The sequence below is a fragment of the Heterocephalus glaber genome, unplaced genomic scaffold (genome assembly GCF_053883595.1).
Source record: "Heterocephalus glaber isolate CG9 unplaced genomic scaffold, H.glaber_assembly_v1.0 deba00001509, whole genome shotgun sequence".
Lineage (NCBI taxonomy): Eukaryota > Metazoa > Chordata > Mammalia > Rodentia > Bathyergidae > Heterocephalus > Heterocephalus glaber.
In genome coordinates, this window is record NW_028258325.1 from 31,065,485 (window position 1) to 31,084,298 (window position 18,814).

General features: G+C 40.8%; 1 protein-coding gene across 6 annotated transcripts in view; it reads left to right on the forward strand.

Annotated features, from left to right (window-relative positions):
- The window catches only part of Tbc1d1 (TBC1 domain family member 1), a 234,372-nt gene that overhangs the window by 117,303 nt on the left and 98,255 nt on the right, over nt 1–18,814 (forward strand). For all 6 annotated transcript variants that reach the window (XM_004867684.4, XM_004867686.4, XM_004867687.4 and 3 more), the window contains 4 exons: nt 1,199–1,675; nt 10,606–10,695; nt 12,606–12,710; nt 13,237–13,369. In XM_004867684.4, coding sequence (XP_004867741.1) covers nt 1,199–1,675; nt 10,606–10,695; nt 12,606–12,710; nt 13,237–13,369 — 805 coding nt within the window. The remainder of the gene's footprint in view (nt 1–1,198; nt 1,676–10,605; nt 10,696–12,605; nt 12,711–13,236; nt 13,370–18,814) is intronic.

Sequence of the window (18,814 nt, forward strand, 5' to 3'; positions counted from 1 at the left end):
TGAACATGATGTGTAATTATTTGGCAGTGTAGTCATGAGCTATAGCACAAGCAATACTCAGGACATAGATGCTTGTCACCTGTTGGCATTTTTTAGTTTTTTTCTTGTGTAATCAAGCTGGTCTCAAAGTCACTGTGATCCTCCTCCCTCAGCTTCCCAAGTGCTGGCATTACAGGTGTGCGCCACTATGCCTGGCTTGAAATACTGACTTTTAAAATATTATTTAGGTCTTAAGTTTCAGAAGTCATTTTTTAAAAAATAAAGTATCTCTACAGATACTTTGATCATTTGTATAAAATACTTTGAGAGGGTATCCTAATCTTTGTGGCAGAAAGATTATTTTACTCTTACAAAACCTTGTTTTTAGACATATGGCTTATTAAGTTGTGCAGTCTGGCTTTGGACTTGCAGCCCTCCCGGCTCAGCCTCCTGAGTATTTTGGATTTCAGGTATGTGTTTTGCCTGGGTGAGGAGGATCATCTTTAAGGCAGTGCTTCTTGCTTCATAACACTGAGAAAAGTCTTTTGAGTCTTTGGCTTTGGGGAATTATGTCGTGGGGACAGAAAACTCGCGTAATTTTTTCAGAATCTAAAACCACCTCCCTTTACTGTGCTGCACATTGATCTTTAACCTGAATTGAGAAGGGGGCCGGGGTGCTTTTCCCTCTCTGATGTTAAGTAGAAGTTACTGAGCCATCAACTGAATTTCCCTCGCCTAGAAAAATGTGCTAGTATAGGCATCAGAGCTTAACAAAGACTGGTCCTTGCAAATTGAAGATCAAATTCATGCCTGCCTCGTTCTCACCGGTTGTGAATACTGAACCTAGTGTCGGGGCTGCTCCTCATCCAGACCGTGCAGTGTGGGTTCATCTTTATGTTGACGCTGCCTTGGTGAACCCAGCCGGTCGAGATGAACACGAGGGGTGTAGTAGTAGGGATGACAGCAGAGCAGAACAAACTCCGTGGTACCGCCTTTTCATCGTGATGTTTACCTTAGAAATGAAGTCTCTAGCTTGGTCAGTTACTGCTGCGGAGGTTGCAGGTTTTCCTCCTGGAAGGCGGAAGGCGTCCTGGGCGCCTGCGGATAGTGCCTGGGTCGTCCGGGTCCCAGGGAGCACACAGACCCCTACGGGACCCAGTAACGCTGCTGCTTCCCAGTAATGCTGCTGCTTCCCAGTAATGCTGCTGCTTCCCCGCAGGTGCCTGAGATCATCAGCTCCATCCGCCAGGCTGGGAAGATCGCCCGCCAGGAGGAGCTGCGCTGCCCTTCTGAGTTCGACGACACCTTCGCCAAGAAGTTCGAGGTCCTCTTCTGTGGCCGAGTGACAGTGGCGCACAAGAAGGCCCCGCCGGCCCTGATCGACGAGTGCATCGAGAAGTTCAACCACGTCAGCTGCAGCCTAAGGGTGGATGGGGAGCCACCCTTGAAGGGTCCCGTGCCCCCCGCCGAAGGGGTCCCATCCCCTGGGGCCCCGAGGCACCGGCCAATGCGCAAGTCCTTGTCGCAGCCTGGGCTGCGCTCGCTTGCCTACAGGAGGGAGTTCCAGGATGGCGGCCTGCGGAGCAGCAGCTTCTTCAGCTCCTTCGAGGAGAATGACATCGAGAACCACCTGATCAGCGGGCACCATATCGTGCAGCCCACAGACATTGAGGAAAATCGAACTATGCTCTTCACGGTAAAATATCACCCAGCTCTGCGTTCATCAGCAGACTCTGAGATATGTGTTCCAGAGAAGCTGCTTTATGGAGCAGATCTTAGTAAATGCCTTTGAGTTTATTCTTGAATCCATATATTTTCATATGAGTAATTCTCAGGATAAAGTCCTTATATTAGCCTTTAAAGTCATTAGAGGGAAACATACTGGAATTCATCCCCTGTCCTTGTATGGTTTTTTAATCTCTCTCCCTCATCTCATGATTGTAAGCACACATTTTTGGTGTGGAAAGAACAGCTGCAGTAAGCAAGAGAGGCCACAAGAGAAATTTTTAACAATGTATATTAACTTTAGGTAATGTATTTCAACAAAATCTTTAGGTGGGAAATACTTTCTTCACCGTTTTACTAAATTATGAAGTATTTGCCCTTTGTTAGGACAGATTTGTGGATAATCTTTTACTTGAAATTTATACTCAAAGTAAAATACTAATTTAGCCAGTTGCTTGCTTTTTGTTGTTGTCGTTCTAGAAGTAGTTTTGTTGAAGTGACAGCCGATTGCTGGAAAAGGGGTGGCCAGGGCAGCTTCCCCTGCCCTTCGGGGTGCTGGGGTTCATACCCATTGGGCTTTTGTGGAGGGGATTGCCCACCCTGGCCCTTCCCAGAGTCGGAGCTGTGGGATTACACCTGGCCCAGCAGGCAGCTGGTTTTTCCTTGGTCTCCTCCCTGCGTCTTTGGCTTGATGCTGACTCTCTGTAGTGAGCAAAAGTGCCTGAAAAGAAATATATGATTTTTATGCTTAACCCAAGGCAGTGAAGTGGCAAGCAGTAGGGAAGTTGGCCCCTGAAGTTAACCTGTGTGGATGGATGCAGTTTTGAAATCCAGATAGTGATCAGAAAGTGATCCAGACAGTGATTGTTCTTGGTGTTTTCTTTGCTTGGCAGGCTTCGCTCAGTTGTCCCAGGTCATGCCTCTTCACTGCCTATAAGTCTCTGCTGAAATGTTAACATGACATGGAGAAATGACCTGTCAGTGAGGCCAATAGCAAACTCCCACTTCATTTAACTTCTCCATGGTGCTCATCACCATCTGACATCATTATAAATGAACAAATATTTTGTGTCCCATATACCCCCAAGAACATGGGCTTTCCAAAGGTATAGATTTACATCTGCTATCATCACTGTGCCAGAGCTCAGCCTGGCATGTTGTAGGAGGAGCTCAGCAGACACTTGCTGGGGGAGGGCAAAGGCCAGGTGATGGGACTTAGAGCAGAGGAAAGTGGGTAGGGGTGGGACAGGGTGGGGCTTCCCTAAGAAGAATCTTTGGGGCCATGTTCAGGATTCTACTTTGTATACTAAAAGGATCAGGTAATTACTGAAAGGTTTAAAACACTGCGTAAAGTGGCTTTGGCTACAGAGCAGGGACGTCCTCAGGGGAGAAATAGTGGGAAGGGTTAGGAAGCCATCGCAGTGTGCAGGCGGGAGATGGGGAGCACGGAGTGTCAAGGCAGTGGGGACGGGAAGAAGTGACGGGTGCGAGACGCTCACACTGTCAAGCTGATGCACAAAGGGGTGGGATGGGAGAAGGCTCTCGGGGCCGCCAGCTTCAAATTCTGATTTATTCTCTGCAGGTGAGCCACAACCAAATAAGAGCACTTCGGGGAATTTCTCAGCTATGAAATTTTCAATGATTCTTTTTAAAAACAAATAAGGATTATCTTCATTATGTAGGTGAAAACACTGCCTCTAAAGAGATGAAATATATCCAAAGTAGAGATTCATTCATTGTTTTCAAATAAGGGGACCACTAAGTTGGTCCCTACTCTAGAGAGACAAACAGTTTAGGCTAATTTATTTTATTTTATTTTTTTAAAATTAATTTTATTGGTACATTTTATGTATACAATACAATGACATTCATCATTGGATATTTGCACCTTTACATAATCTCTCTTGGTTCTTATTTTTTCCCCTTTCCCTGCCCTCCAACCCCTCCATTCCTGCCCATTTACAAACACTTTGCTTCCATTTTTTCATTTTCTCATATTAACTCCATACCCTTCTTTCCTTTCCCCTACCCCTCCGACTTCCCCTTCGCCCCTTTTCTTCCTATTTCACATTGCCTATTATACCTTTTAGTCCTTATTTACACTTTCAGTTTCTCACACTTGAGAAATTATTCAGTATTTACAGGTGTGTCCTATTTATTTCACTTAAGACTGTCACCTCAGTGTGCATCCATTTAACTATAAATGTCTCTAAAAATTTCTCATTTTTTCATTTCTCTAAAATTGCTCATTTTTTATGGCTGAGTAGTACTCCATTTTATAGAAAAATCACATTTTTTTATCCAATCTCCAGTTGATGGGCAATTGAGCTACTTCCAAGTTTCAGCTATTACAAATTGTGCTGCTATGAACATGGGTGCACATGTATCACTGTGGTATGATTCTTTTAATGCTTTGGGGAAGATACCCAGTAGGGGAATAGCTGGGTCAAATGGGATCTCTAGTCCTAGTTCTTTGAGGTATCTCCGTACTCATTTCCACAGTGGTTGCACCAGTTGGCACTCCCACGATCCCGTGAACAGTGGAGCAGTGTTCCTCTTTCCCCACAGCCCTGCCCTCATTTGTTATTGGTTGATTCCATGATAGCAGCCATTCTTTCTGGGATGAGGTAGAATCTCAGCATTATTTTCATTTGCATCTCTTGAATGACCAGTGATGTTGAACATTTTTTCATATGTTTATTTGGTATTTCTTCTTCTTTGAGAAATGTCTTTTCATTTCAGATGCCCATTTTTGGATTGGGTCTTTAAATTTGGGAGGTCTGATTTTTTTAAGTTCTTTATAGATTTGAAATAGTAGACCTTTATCTGAGGGACTGCTGGTGTCTGAGGGTCCCACATTGTGGGTTTTCTCTTCATGCTGCTGGTGGTTTCTCTTGCTGTGCAGAAGCGTTTTTGTAAGAAGAGATCCCACTTGTTGATTGTTTGTGCTAGTTCACAGGCAACTGAGGTTTTGTTCATAAAATCTTTTCCTACCCCAATGTCTTCAAGAGTTCTACCTAACCTCTGTTTCAGCTGGTTTAGCATTTCTGTTTTTATATTTAGATGTTCAATCTATTTCGATTTTAGTTTAGTGCATGGTGAGAGATATAGATCTAGTTTTAGTTTTTGGCAAGTTGAAACCCAGTTTCTCCAGCATTATTTATTAAAGAGGCTATCTTTCCTCCAGTGAGGGTGTTTGGCTCCTTTGTCAAAAATGAGGTGGCTGAGTGTGTCTGGAGTTGTTTCTGCATCTTCTAAGCTGTTCCACTGGTCCTCAGGTCTGTTTCTTTGCCAGTACCATGCTGTTTTTTATCACAGTAGCTTTGTAGTATAGTTTCAAGTTGGGGATTGTGCCATGTCTTTATGCTTAGAATTGCTTTTGTTATTTTGGGTCTCTTCTTCCAAATGAATTTTTAGATTGTTTTCTCTAGGTCTGTGAAGTATGCTGCTGGGAATTCAATTGAATTCTATAGGGGACAGGGGAAGGGGACGTTACCAGAACCTCTGCAGTTAGTCCTGGTCTCCTGTGAGCCACGGCAGCACACGGCAAATTACAGGAAAGGTAGAAAAATGAGACTGAGAAGAAGCTGAGCTTTGGGTCTGATCAGTGCTGCTCTGGGCGGCAAAGACAAAAGCCCCCAGCTTACCACACCTTTTATTCAGTACATTGGGAGAAACAAATGTAACAAATGACTTGCAGAGAGTTCAGTACATCTGGAGAAGCAAATGTAACAAATGACTTGCAGAGAGTTCAGTAGTTCACATTGGGATAAACAAGGTGTAACAGAAGGTGGAGAGTTCAGTACATCTCCCGCAAACAAGATATTAACAGTCCAAGAACAACGAGGAACTGAGCAGATGTTGGTTCTCCCAGGATGTTTCTTGTCCTGGAGAATCACAGCATCACTGGATCACTGAAGTCTCAGTTGTGACTGGAGGCCAAACTGGAGTTATTCTGTAGCTGGGCGGTAGGCAAGAGAACTAGGCTAACCAAATGATTTTTCCCTAGAATTATGTAGCATTGCTCCCAACAGAATTCTATATCGAAGTTTTGGAATTATGGCCATTTTCACTATGTTGATCCTTACTACCCAGGAGCAAGAGATGTCTTTCCATTTTCTGATATCATCTTCAATCTCTATTTTCAGAGTGCCATAGTTTTCAGAGAAGAGGTCTTTGATTTCTTCCATTAGGTTGATTCCTAGGTATTTCAGTTTTTTGGATGCTATTGTGAAAGGAATTATTTGCCCTATTTCTCTCTCAGTGAGTCTGTCATTGGTGTAGAGGAAAGCTATTGATTTTTGTGTGTTGATCTTGTAACCAGCTACTTGACTGAATTTGGCTATCAAGTCTAGAAGACTTTTGGTGGAGTTCTTGGGGTCTTCTATATAGAGTATCATGTCATCTGTAAATAATGACTATTTGACTTCTTCATTTTCTACCTTTATTTCTTTTATTTCTTTCTCTTGTCTAATTGCCGTGGCTAATGTTTCCAAAACTATATTGAACAGGAGTGGTGATAGTGGACATCCTTGTCTTATTCCTGATTTCAGTGTGAAGGATTTCAGTTTTTGACCATTTAATATGATATTGGCTGTTGGTTTTTCATAGATGGCTTTTATCAGATTGAAGTAGAGACTGTCTATTCTGATTTTTTGTAGGGTTTTTATCATAAATGCATGTTGGATTTTGTCAAATGCTTTTTCTGCATCTATGGAGATGATCATATGGTTTTTGTCCTTGGTTCTATTGATATAGTGTATTACATTAATTGATTTGCATATATTGAATCATACCTGCATCCCTGGGATGAATCCCACTTGGTCAGGGTGTATGATCTTCTTGATGATCTTCTGCATTCTATTTACCAGTGTCTTATTAAGGATTTTTGCATCTATGTTCATTAGTGAGATTGGCCTATAGTTCTCCTTTTCGGTTGGGTCTTTCTCTGCTTTGGGAATCAAGGTGATGTTTGCTTCCAGGAATGAATTTGGGAGTATTGCTTCCCTTTCAATTTCATTGAAGAGTTGAAACAGTAGTGGCAGCAGTTTCTCTCTAAATGTCTTGTAGAATTCAGCAGTAAAGCCATCAGGACCTGGGCTTTTCTTAGTTGATAAGTTTTTAATTATGTTTTCAATTTCATTGATTGATATTGAGTTGTTTAGAGTTTTTAGGTCATCTTTGTTCAACTTTGGTAATTCATATGTATCTAGGAATCTGTCCATTTCTTCTGTGTTTTCCATCTTATTGGTGTATAGGTTCTGGAAGTAGGTATTGATGATCTTCTGGATTTCTGCTGGGTCCATTGTAATTTCATTCCTAATTGCATGGATTTGGGCCTTTTCTTTCCTCTTTCTGATAAGGTTGGCTAAGGGTTTGTCAATTTTGTTGATTGTTTTGAAGAACCAACTCTTGGCTTCATTGATTTTTTTTTTTTTATATCTTTCTCTTAGTCTCCATTGCATTGATTTCTCCTCTGATCTTTATAATTTCCTCCCTTGTATGAGCTTTGGGTTTGTCCTGCTCTTCTTTTTCTAGAAGCTTGAGGTTCAACATTAGGTTGTTTAATTGGGCTCGCTCTGTTTTCCTAATATGAGTATTCACTGCTATGAATTTCCCTCATAAGACTGCTTTCATTGTGTCCCATAGATCACGATATGTTGTATTGGCATTGTCGTTTAATTGTAGGAACTGTCTGATTTCTTCTTTACTTTCCTCTGTGACCCATTGGTTATTCAGAAGTGTGTGGTTCAATTTCCACGTGTTTATGAAATTTTTGGAGTTTCTTTAGCTATGGATCTCCAATTTCATCGCACTATGGTCTGATAATATACAGGGGATAACTTCATTTCCTTTGCACTTAAACATGTTCTGTGTGTGAGTATGTGGTCTATTTTGGAGAATGACCCATGTGCAGCTGAGAAGAATGTGTATTCTGATTTTGTGGGGTGGAAGACTCTGTAAACATCTGTTAAGTTCATTTGTTCAAGAGTTTGATTGAATTTTAATATTTCGTTGCTTATTTTTTGTCTAGTTGATCTATCTGTTTGTGACAGTGGGGTATTGAGGTCCCCCACTACTATTGTATTAGTGCTTATTTGATTTTTTATGTCCATTAGTATTTATTTTATATAGTTGGGCACACTAGTGTTTGATGCATATATATTAATGATTGTCATCTCTTCATGTTGGATTGTTCCCTTTACAAGGATGTAGTATCCTTCTTTGTCTCTCTTAATCAGTGTTGGTTTGAAATCCACTTGATCTGCAAAGAGTATAGCTACTCCTGGGTTTTTTTTTTTTGGATTCCTGTCACATGGAGTATTGTTTTCTACCCTTTAACTTTCAGTCTGTGAGTTTCTTTTGGAATTAAGTGTGTTTCCTGTATGCATCATAGTGTAGGATCTTGCTTCTTGACCTATTCTGCCAGTCTATTTCTTTTGATTGGTGAATTGAAAGCATTAACCTTGATGGTTATAACTGATATGTATTGACTTACCTTTGTTATGAGTTTTTCTTTTTGTTGGATTCTCCCCCTTTGCTGTTAATTTCTTGTCACACCCTACAGATTCATTCTGTTGGGCTTCCTGGGGTTGTGATCGTCATTGTTTTTCCTAGGATATTGTCTAAAATTTGTTGGAGTGCTGGTTTGGTATTCATGAAGTTCCTAAGGTGCTCTTTGTCATGAAAGTATCTTATTTCTCCATCAGTTTCAAAAGATAGTTTTGCAGGGTACATCAGTCTGGGTTGGAGGCTGTTTTCCTTTAGGGCTTGAAATACATCACTCCAAGCTCTTCTTGCCTTGAGGGTTTGTGTTGAGAAGTCTGCTGTGATTCTGATGGGCTTTCCTTTGTATATGATTTGTTTCTTTTCTCTCACTGCTTGTAGAATTTTCTTCTTCTGTTGGGTTTCTGGAATCTTAGCTGTTATATGCCTATGTGTAGATTTTTTTGATCAAGGCTAGTTGGAGTCCTATATGCCTCACTTACCTGTATGTCAAGTTCTCTTCCCTTGCTTGGGAAGTTTTCTGCCGTCACTTCTGTGAAAAGTTTTTTATGTCATCTGCACTTTCTCCTGTTTCTTCATTGACTCTGATCAGTCTTATGTTATTTTTCTTTGCATCATCTAGCAGCTGCTGGATTGATTTCTCATAGTCCCTTACTATTTTAAAGAAATTTTTCTTTCCCTGGTCACTAATTGCAATCTTATGTTCTTTATCTGAGATTCGGTCCTCACATTGGCTCATTCTGCTATGTAAACTTTCAGTGGAGCTTTTAATTTCCTGGAAATCTGTTTGCTTTTGTTTTATGGATTCCATTTGTTTCCTGTGTTGGGATTACATCATGTTCCTCAGCTCTTCTATTTTTTTTATCTGTGTCCTCTCTAGATTTATTTTATTTATTTATTTTTTTGGTACCAGGGATTGAACTCAGGACCTTGCGCATGCAAGGCAGGCACCAGAACCACTGAGCTAAATCCACGGCCCCTCTCTAGATTTATTAATCATGTCTTCCACTTTGGGGACGATCTCTGCTGTTATCTGAGAAATTATTTCTGATTGAACTTTTTCCAGATCCTCCTTTGTAACCAGTTCAGGGAGTTCAGGTGATTGAGTATCAGATTGCTCCGATTCGTTTCCCTTTGGGGTTGCTTTAGGTGATCTGGAAGTCTGGTTTTTGGGACTTGTTTAGATGTCTTCTCATTACAGGTGAGGGGTGTGTGCTGCTGGTGCCCATGTGGCTCACCTCTTCAGCACTGGGGGTGGTGGTATGGCAGCCTGGAAAGCTCACCTCTTTGGCACTGTGAGCGGCTCCTAGTTTAGGCTAATTTAGAAAGATATTGCATGTGAAAAATGTCAATTTTTGGGCCGGGGATTTAGCTGGTTGTACCACCTGCCTCACAAGTGCAAGGTCCTGAGTTCAATCCCTGGTACCAGGAAAAACAGTCAATTTTTATCAAATTTGATTTCCACAAGAGAGAGTAAAAAGCCTCTGTCAGTCAAAACTGACTGGAATATACTGCAGAAATAGTGAGCAAAAACTTTTGTTAGTGTAAAATGCTGCAGACAACAGGGGCAATGTTTGTGGGGTCTCCTCATTGACAGCATAACTGATCTATACCCCTGTTTCCATCCAGCAAGCTTATATATTTGATTTGTATTCCATATCGAGGTGCAAAGTGTTTAGAGTAGAAGGGACTCCAAGTTACAGTGCCAGCCTCAGGATGTGATGTGGCCTCTGACTGCTTGATCCCCAGGAGAAATTGAAGCGATAGGAAGCGATACTCACAGGAAAAAGAGCCCAGTGGTGCCGAGGTAGCTGGGGAGTATCCTATGGCGGCCAGCCTCATACAGTTAACTGGAGGGTGCTGTATACAGCACTCTTCTGTGGTAGAGGTCTTTCCAGTGTTCCTAGACAATAAGACATAGTTTATTCATGCTCATGCTCTAACTTCAACGTTCGGTAAGTAGCAGTGTATGTGAATGCCCAGCACGTTGTGTGTGCTCTGAAAATGGTAGACTATTTTGGCAACAGTTTCAAAAGTAAACATTAGAAAGTGTTTTGGAAAGTTTAAAGAGAAACTGGTTTTCTGGGTTATTCACTTATGTAGCAGGTGCACTTTCTTATAAAGGGCGTGGGTTCTGAGGCCTCACTGCTAGCTTTTGGATATGTGGTCCCTCTCCTCAGAGAAGGCTCTGGCTCTGTGCTGGGGAATGTGCTGTGGTTGTCTGGTGTCACCTGACATCTAACCCTGGGCATGATTTTCTACAAGGGTATATAATATTGAAAGAGCATGCCCCCTTTTCCCTGTATTTATATAGGTCATGACGTGAGAAAGTCTGTATGATAAACTTAAAATGCAACTTGCACGAGAAACTAGTCTCTTTGTTTATCTTTTAAGATCGGCCAATCTGAAGTTTACCTCATCAGTCCTGACACCAAAAAAATAGCATTGGAGAAAAATTTTAAGGAGATATCCTTTTGCTCTCAGGTAAATGGAGACTGGTTATTGTTTCAACTGCAATTGAATTTTTAAAACTAATTCTGTTACTATCTGTTATACAACATGCCACAAGTGTAACATAGAGAATGTTTTCTAAGTACTTGATTTGTGTGTGATCTTAAATTTTTTTACTCCTTTAGTATAAAGCAAATTATAAATATAATTTTGAAATTAAGGATTTTGTTCTTAGCAACATACTGAAAAAAATACATCTACTTTTCTTTTTCTCAGTGGTAGTAGTTTTTCTGAGTCATATTTTTCAGGAATGCTTGTATATGTCTTACAGATATTTAAACATACATACAAATCCATTTTATTTTTCCAGTTCTGGAGATTGAACCCAGAGCCTCATGTATGCTAGGCAGGCTCTGTGCCCTGAGCTACAACCCCAGCTCTTTTTATTTAATTTTGAGACAGGATCTCATCAAGTTGCCCAGGCTGGCCTTGAATTTGGCCTCTCAATTAGCTGGGATTGCAGGCCTGTGCCATCCCACCTGGCAGATTTCTACATTACAAAAATTTGTAACTTTTTTTAGTGTGAATTATCATTACTTCTTCTCCCTTAAAATATGTTAGATAGTCTTTATTTTTGAGGATGCTTTACCTGGAATGCAGTGTCTACTTGAAATTCTCTGTATTGAGAATCTACCAGGTAATTTCACAGAGGGACTTAGGAGGAATCTGCCAACTATGAGCTGTGGAAGTTTTACTTAGGATTGTGCTAACAAATATGAGATCACTTAAAGTTACATTTGGCTGTTTTTTAAACTATAACTTTTAATTTCCATAATAAGATAATAAAAATCTTGGTGTTTGTTGATTTATGTGATCTACTTAAGTATTCAAAAAGGGATTTTTCTTTTAAAATTTGAGAAATAGTAATATTCTGTCTTACAGATACAACAGGGACCCATTTTCAGAGAAGATATTTTCCTAAATCCTATTTCTCCTTAAGCAGTAGACTCTAGCATATGCTTAATTTGCTATAAGTAAACATTAATTGAGATACCAAAATGTGACAGTGATTATTTATTAGAAAATATTTGGCTTGGAAATGTATTATCCACAGAACGTTGACCTTGATTTTCATCTATGTGTTTGGAAATATTCATGTTAAATATTTGGTTTTTTAATGTGATAGTTATTATTTCCTAACTAGCACAGTTTGCAAGTTTATGATTACTCAAACTTCCAGCTGTCAGCTCTCATGCTGGCGCTTTCAGAAGACCTCAGTGTGTTAGTGTTTGTAGGAGAGGCTTTATCTGTACTGGGGTTACTTCTGTTAGCTGATGGTTTCCAAACACGTTTACATATTAGTGTTTTAAAGAGCTTTTAGGAACCTATGCCAAAGACTTGGCCTTGTATCTTATGTTTAAAAGCATCTCTGCTTTGTATATTTATAATTTTTTACTCATTGTCCATAGCATTCTACTTTAGTATTCGTCTGTTTGTTATTTTAAGAGAACAAATATGTTTTGAGTATTTTTTTGGCCTTTGTGTGTCTGAGTTTGGGTACATGCATGTATGTTCACATATGTACAGATGTATTTCTTCATTTATCTCTGATCTGTCTTTGATCTTTCACATAGTTTTAAATTCTGTAATGCCTAGAAAAAATACTATTTTTTTCGGTCAACTTTCTCTGTTTCCTTTTAGTGCTGAAATGAGCATTAAAACTTGAATTTTCAAACCTTAGTTCTCTTGAAGTAATCTAACATTTTAGTAGGATAATGTTGCTCTTTGTATCTGAGAGGTCTTTTTAAAATTTTTAAAATATTTGCGGAAGTAGTAATTTTATAGTACTCCTTTGGGATTGTGGGTCCTAAGTTACATTTCTGGCAGTGGTGTCTCTGCCAGATATAACTCACCCTGCCTTTCTCCCCTTCGCCCATCCACAGGGCATCAGACATGTGGACCACTTTGGGTTTATCTGCCGGGAGTCTTCAGGCGGTGGCGGCTTTCATTTTGTCTGCTACGTGTTCCAGTGTGCAAATGAAGCTCTGGTGAGAGGATGAGCCCTTCTTACCTTGGCACCTTATGGACAAGGAATTTCAACCTCACTGGTTTTTCTGCCCTCCGCAAAACTGCATAACCTCATTGATGTATCATTATTTAATTCTTCACTCAGTAACTGATAACTTGCCAGTACATACACATCTAAGACTTGCGTGGGTTTGCAGTTTTCATTATTTTTGAAGAATATGTTCACCTTCACCCTCTGCTACTATTTCGTTTTTAAAAATAATTTTGGACTTTTGATCAAAAGAATTTGCTTTTTACTCAGTGTTTAATTTATATTTTCATTATATTTCTACTTTTTCACCTTATCTTCTTTAAGAGCTTTAAGCCTTCAGGTAGTATTTCTCAGATAGTAAGCCTAGCAGTTATTACCATTGTTATCTGCTAATCTGTGAAGAATAGTCCAGAAAAACCTTAAGTTATTGTCTCTTCCATAGATTTCCTGACATTTCAGCCCACTAATCTGAAATTGACTTGTTGCTGACTATAATTTCTCTTCTCTTCCATCAGGTTGACGAAATCATGATGACTCTGAAGCAGGCTTTCACGGTGGCCGCAGTGCAGCAGACAGCGAAGGCACCAGCCCAGCTGTGTGAGGCCTGCCCCTTGCAGGGTCTGCACAAGCTCTGCGAGAGGATAGAGGGTGAGTGAGGCACCGCCCACTGTGACATAGCAGGAGCTGAAGAGCCCAGAAAGCCCTGATTAGGTGGTGGCATTTGCTATAGGGCGCCACCTGACCGAGGATCCTGTGAGACACAGGGATCACAGGTCATAGGTGAGCTCTGACCACGCATCGGATGTCTTCTGTATGTCAGAGGTTTTGCTGGGTGCTGAGGATAAGAACCTGTGCCCCTCTTGTGCCATGGCGCCTCTGGGTACTCTAACAGTAGTGGAGGAGTCATGGAAACAGAGATCACCAAACCAATAACATCTTTCAGGTTGGTGGCCACTACAGGGAGATCTAGTAAAAGAGGACCTGAAGAATTGCCACTGGGGTTTTCCACCAGAAGGCCATTGGTGGGTGACCTCTGCCAGCACATTTCTAATGGAGAGGCGGGCAGAAGACAGTTGCAGGTGAGGAGTGAATGGGCAATAATAAAGGAAACGGTGACTGTACTGACTGTGATCGCTAGAAATGTGTCTTAGGGAAAACCCTAATAAAACGCTATGATTTTCAGCTAATATTTATCGAATACCTTAAGATGCTGAGCACTGTGCTAAGTGGTTTCTTTCACATTTGTTATTATCCGTTTAATCTTCCTCACAGGTGGGAGGAAAAGAGACTATTTTGCATATTTTACATATAAATGAGGATTAGAGACATCTAGGAATAAGCTAGTATCTAATGAGTCCAGGAACTGATTGAAGATGGGAAAGCCCTTACTGTTACCTCAACAGCACTATCTTTTCAGAACAAGGCCATACTGGTGGAGGACACCTCCTAACTCTTGGTTTTTAGCAAATTCTGAGCCTGAGGGGCCAGCCTGACCCTATGGAATGGAGGAGGCCCCTCCTGGGCAGGACTCTTCTCATGGGACAGCAGGGTGGAGGCCAGGGTGAGGTCTCAGTACCTGGTTTTGATGCTGCTCTGGGGGAATTTGGGAAGATTTATGCTTCTCCTTTTGATTTTGCACTTTGTTTCATTCATAGGAGGATTTTAAAACTTTTTTATGTGGTTTTGGGAGTATCACTTGATTTAAACTGCCCATGTTATTGTAAAAAGAAAAAGATTTTACCATTTCTCATGTATCCAGAATAGTTATTATATGCTACAAGTGTGTAATGCAAAGCTAACTGACATTTAGATCTGATTTCTCCTTTCTAATAATTGTAAAAGTATACATAATATAAAATTTACAATTTTAACTTTTTATTTATTTACTTTTGGTGGTACTTGCGATTGAACCCAGGGGCACTGAGCTACATCCCCAGCCCTTTTTATTTTTGAGATAGGATCCTGCTGAGTTGCTCATGCTGGCCTCACCTTTGCAGTTCTGCCTCAGCCTTCCAAGTCGCTGCAATAACAGATGTGCGTGTCATGCTCAGCTTCTCATGTTAAGTTTTTTTAAGCACTTGGCTTAGTGGTGTTATGTCTGTTTACACTGATTGTTGTGTGACCATCACTACCGTCTATCCCCAGAACTTTTTAATCTTCCCAAATCACAACTTATTATACACTAACTCCCCTTTCCTCTTGTATCTCAGTCTCTGGCAGCCACTATTCTACTTTCTGTTTCTGTGAATTGGACTGTTGTAGGTACCTCACATAATTGAAATTATGGAGTATTTGTCCTCTTGTTTTTGGCTTATTTCACTTAGCATAATGTCCCCTAGGTGCATAAATGTTTGGCATGTGTCAGAATTTATTTTTTAAGGCAGAATAATATTCCATTATATGTGTATACCACATTTTGTTTATTTATCCATCAATGACTATTTTGGTTGTTTTCATCTTTTGGCAGTTGTAAATAATGTTGCTGTGAATGTTGGTGTATAAATGTCTTAAGTTTCTGCTTTTAGTTCTTTTGTGTATATACACAGAAGTGACATTATTGGATCAAATAGAAATTATGTTTAATTTTATAGGAACAGCCATATTATTCTACAACAGTTACACCATTTTACAGTCCCATTATCAATACAACAGGCCATTTCCAATGTCTCCATAGTCTCACCAACACTCCTGGTTTTTTTAATGGTAGCCATCCTAATGGATGTGAAGTAGTATCTGATTCCCTTTTGCAATAAAATAGTTTACATTTTAAGGTCTGGGAAGGCACATTTGTGGCATTACAGTGCTCTTTAAAGTGAACATGATTAATATTTTAGACTGTGATTTCCAAGTTGTTTCTGTTTGCTGACATTATATAAAATATATCTGGGAAAGTTTGGCCTTAACTAGAGATCACAACTGAGGGGATCACTAACCCTTTTTCCTTAGTGGTTGTCAAGATAAGGTAAATGATGACAGAAATGTCCCTTAAGAGTTTATTAAGAAGCCAGCAATGACTTTGGCCTTGAAGATAAAGTGGCTCATGAGCTGCAGAACTGGAATGCATCCAGAGTTCTACTTGATAAATCTTTCTTTGGTCTGGCTGAGTTTTCAGAAAGTTACAGTTGAAAAGTTTAATCAGGCTAGGGATTTTGTTGCTGTAGTTTTGGAAATAATCATTTAATTCGTCTTTTACAAAACAAAACAACTAAAGCAGAAAGCTCTACTAATGTAAAAACCAGCTATCAAACAGGCTAGGAAAAGTCTGGGGAGAGGTGTGTCACTTACAGGATGGATGCGTTTCCAGAAGTATAGGTGGAACATTATCGAAGGCATCCTCAGTTGAGATGCTAATCACTTTATGGGTAGTGTGGGGGTCCTTTGCTTTCTGCTGTTTCCTTCTTAATAAGTAGAATGAAGTGATTTACTAAAATTCACAATAAGGATAGTCTCACCAGGAAGTTACTGTCTGATGAAGAACATCAGAGGTCCATAGATGTGGCCACAAGAAGGGAGACTTATACACTGTGTTTTCGCAACCCCTACATGTCAGGCTAAGCCCCAGAATCAGTAAACCAGAATAAGTACACTGTACGTGTCCATGACACCAGACACGCCACTCTGATGTGCACATACCACCAGCAAGGGGGTGGCTTCACTCTGTTCTGTGCTTGAGCTGTACAACTATACAACTGTTGGTTGCATTTAGATTGTATTTTGCTTTTTTTTTTTAAAGTTAGAAGAGCATTTAAGGGATTGATAAAATTTATACTTTCTCAAAAAAATCTAGACTGAGGTTTTCTTTTGCTCTCGGAGCAGTCATTCACCAGAGCTCCATTTGGTAAGATCTTTTCACCACTGGCAATGTGAGCAGCCTCTGACAAGGGGATTCCCTCAACAACCTTTTTCTGACTTATTCCTTGCTCCCTGACACCCCCCCCCCCAGCGTCACATGGCCCCCTGTGAGGAGGTGGCATAAGCATGGACGCAGGAGTGGCTGAAGGTGAGGAGACCTGGGTGGGATCATCTGGCTTGACATGGGGGAGAAAGGACCTGGTGAATTGAAATGCCCTGTGTCAGGCTAGGTCTGGTGGGATGATCCTTCATACCTGGTGAATGAAGAGAGGCTACATTTATGATTTTGCCCAGAGTTGTCAAATCTTTACTGTTTTTCCCCTTATTTTGGTGGGACTTGGAATTAAACCTAGAACTTTCAAACTGGCAACATCTCCAGCCCTGTTTTTTAGATTTTATCTTGAAACTGGGCCTTGCTAAGTTGCCCAGGCTGGGCTCAAAGCTTCGATCCTCTTGTCTCAGCTTCCCAGGTTGCTAGGGTTACCTGGTGCACCTCTGTGCCAGGCCAAATGTATGCTTAGTTTCACTCTTTGTAGACTTGAGGGTTTTTTCCTCTTTGCAAATGTTTCCAAGCAATATAGTATTTCCAAAATAGAATGCTTAGACTGTGTCAGAGATGTCTTCCATATTTGGGGAGGATTTTTCTTAGTTATTATTCAGTGCTTATTGTATTCATAAATTGAGACATTACCTTGTTCCAGTATTTTAGTAGTTGAAACAGTAAAGCCTGGTATCTACTTTCCTGGCTTTCTGTGAGCTCACTGCAGGCCGGAGAGTGGGTGTTGCACTCTGACCAACCCACTTGTCCTTCCAGCACCTTCACCTGCCTCTGAAGCCACTTTTGCATTGAACCACCTGTGTGTCAGGTGACTTGGCTCTGCTGGTCAGGGCATGCATTGAAGTCCAAGACTGGTATCTGGAGGCTGACGTGGTTCAGAATCTCACTTTGTCCCTTGTTTGGTTAATAACCTTGGACAAAATACTTGACTTTGCTAAACCTCAGTTTCTTCATCTTTACATGGGGATTACTGGAAAAGTGGGCTTATGTCAACAGTTATTTGAAGATTAAATGAGATAATACATATGAAATGTTCGATCATTTAAGAATACTGATTGTTTTAATGGTGCCATTTTTAAGGGCTATCTTTGGTTAAAAAATGAGAGGGAGGAACGATTTCTGGAAGTAGACATTACTGCAGCAGTTGGAGTAGCAGTCTCTGTTGCAGTGTGGACTGTTAGGAGGGCAGGCTGTGCCTGCAGCTGCTTGGGAAGGGAGAAAAGTGGCTGAGCCAGGCTGGCTGCTTCTGGGCCTCCTGACCTTTGACAGTTGCCTGGATTCTTAGACGTCAGCAAATTTGGCGGTAAAATGAAGGTTATGATTTCCAAGTCCCTACAGACAAGTCCCTGGCGTGGCAGGGTTTCCTCCCTTTGATCCTCAGCCCCATAGGTGTGTCCACTCTGGTCTTTGGCCCAGAGCTACCCCTGCCCCTGCTTGGGGTCCCCCCTCAGGATGGCTGTGGTGGAAGGGTGCTGCCCTCTGAGGAAAGGGAACCCGCAGCAGCCTCTTTCCGCAAGGCAGTTGGGTCAGCAAATTCCTTTATTGTCAGTCTTCTCATCTCATGTGCCATTTATCTCTGGCCATCAAGAAAAGACAAAACAGGACCTAAACTATACTCACATGGAGATGGAACTTCTCTTTAACTATAACATTCTGATGGGCACTGCTATTTTACATAGGAATTTAATTTTTGTAACTTTCCCTCAATTCTTTGTAATGTTAATGAAATGGTCTTAAGACTTGATAAGCATATGAGGGTAAAAGGAGAATTCTTAGCTACATGAGTTATTTTTATGTGAAGGGAACCTAACAAACGAGACTGATGTGGGTCAATTTTTGAACTGAGTGAGTGCTAGTTATTTTTCCTTAAGGAAAACTTTTCATGTTCAGGTATAAATATCACGAGAATTTATCATTCTCTGAGAACATTCTGATTGTGTCAAGTGTCTTAATGGGGAGGAAATAATTTGGAATCATGCAAACCTGAGTTAGAGTCCTAGTGGACAGGCTTTGGAAATTCTGCAGGCTCTGTGGGCCTCAGTTCCCTCACTGTGGCAGAGGGACAACAGCACCCTGTCTTATCAGGTTGGTTTAGGGAGCAAATGAACTGATGAGTATCAGTGCTTACTGTCCAGTGCCTCGCACATCAGAGCACAGGTAGAAGATGATGACGCTGTTATTGC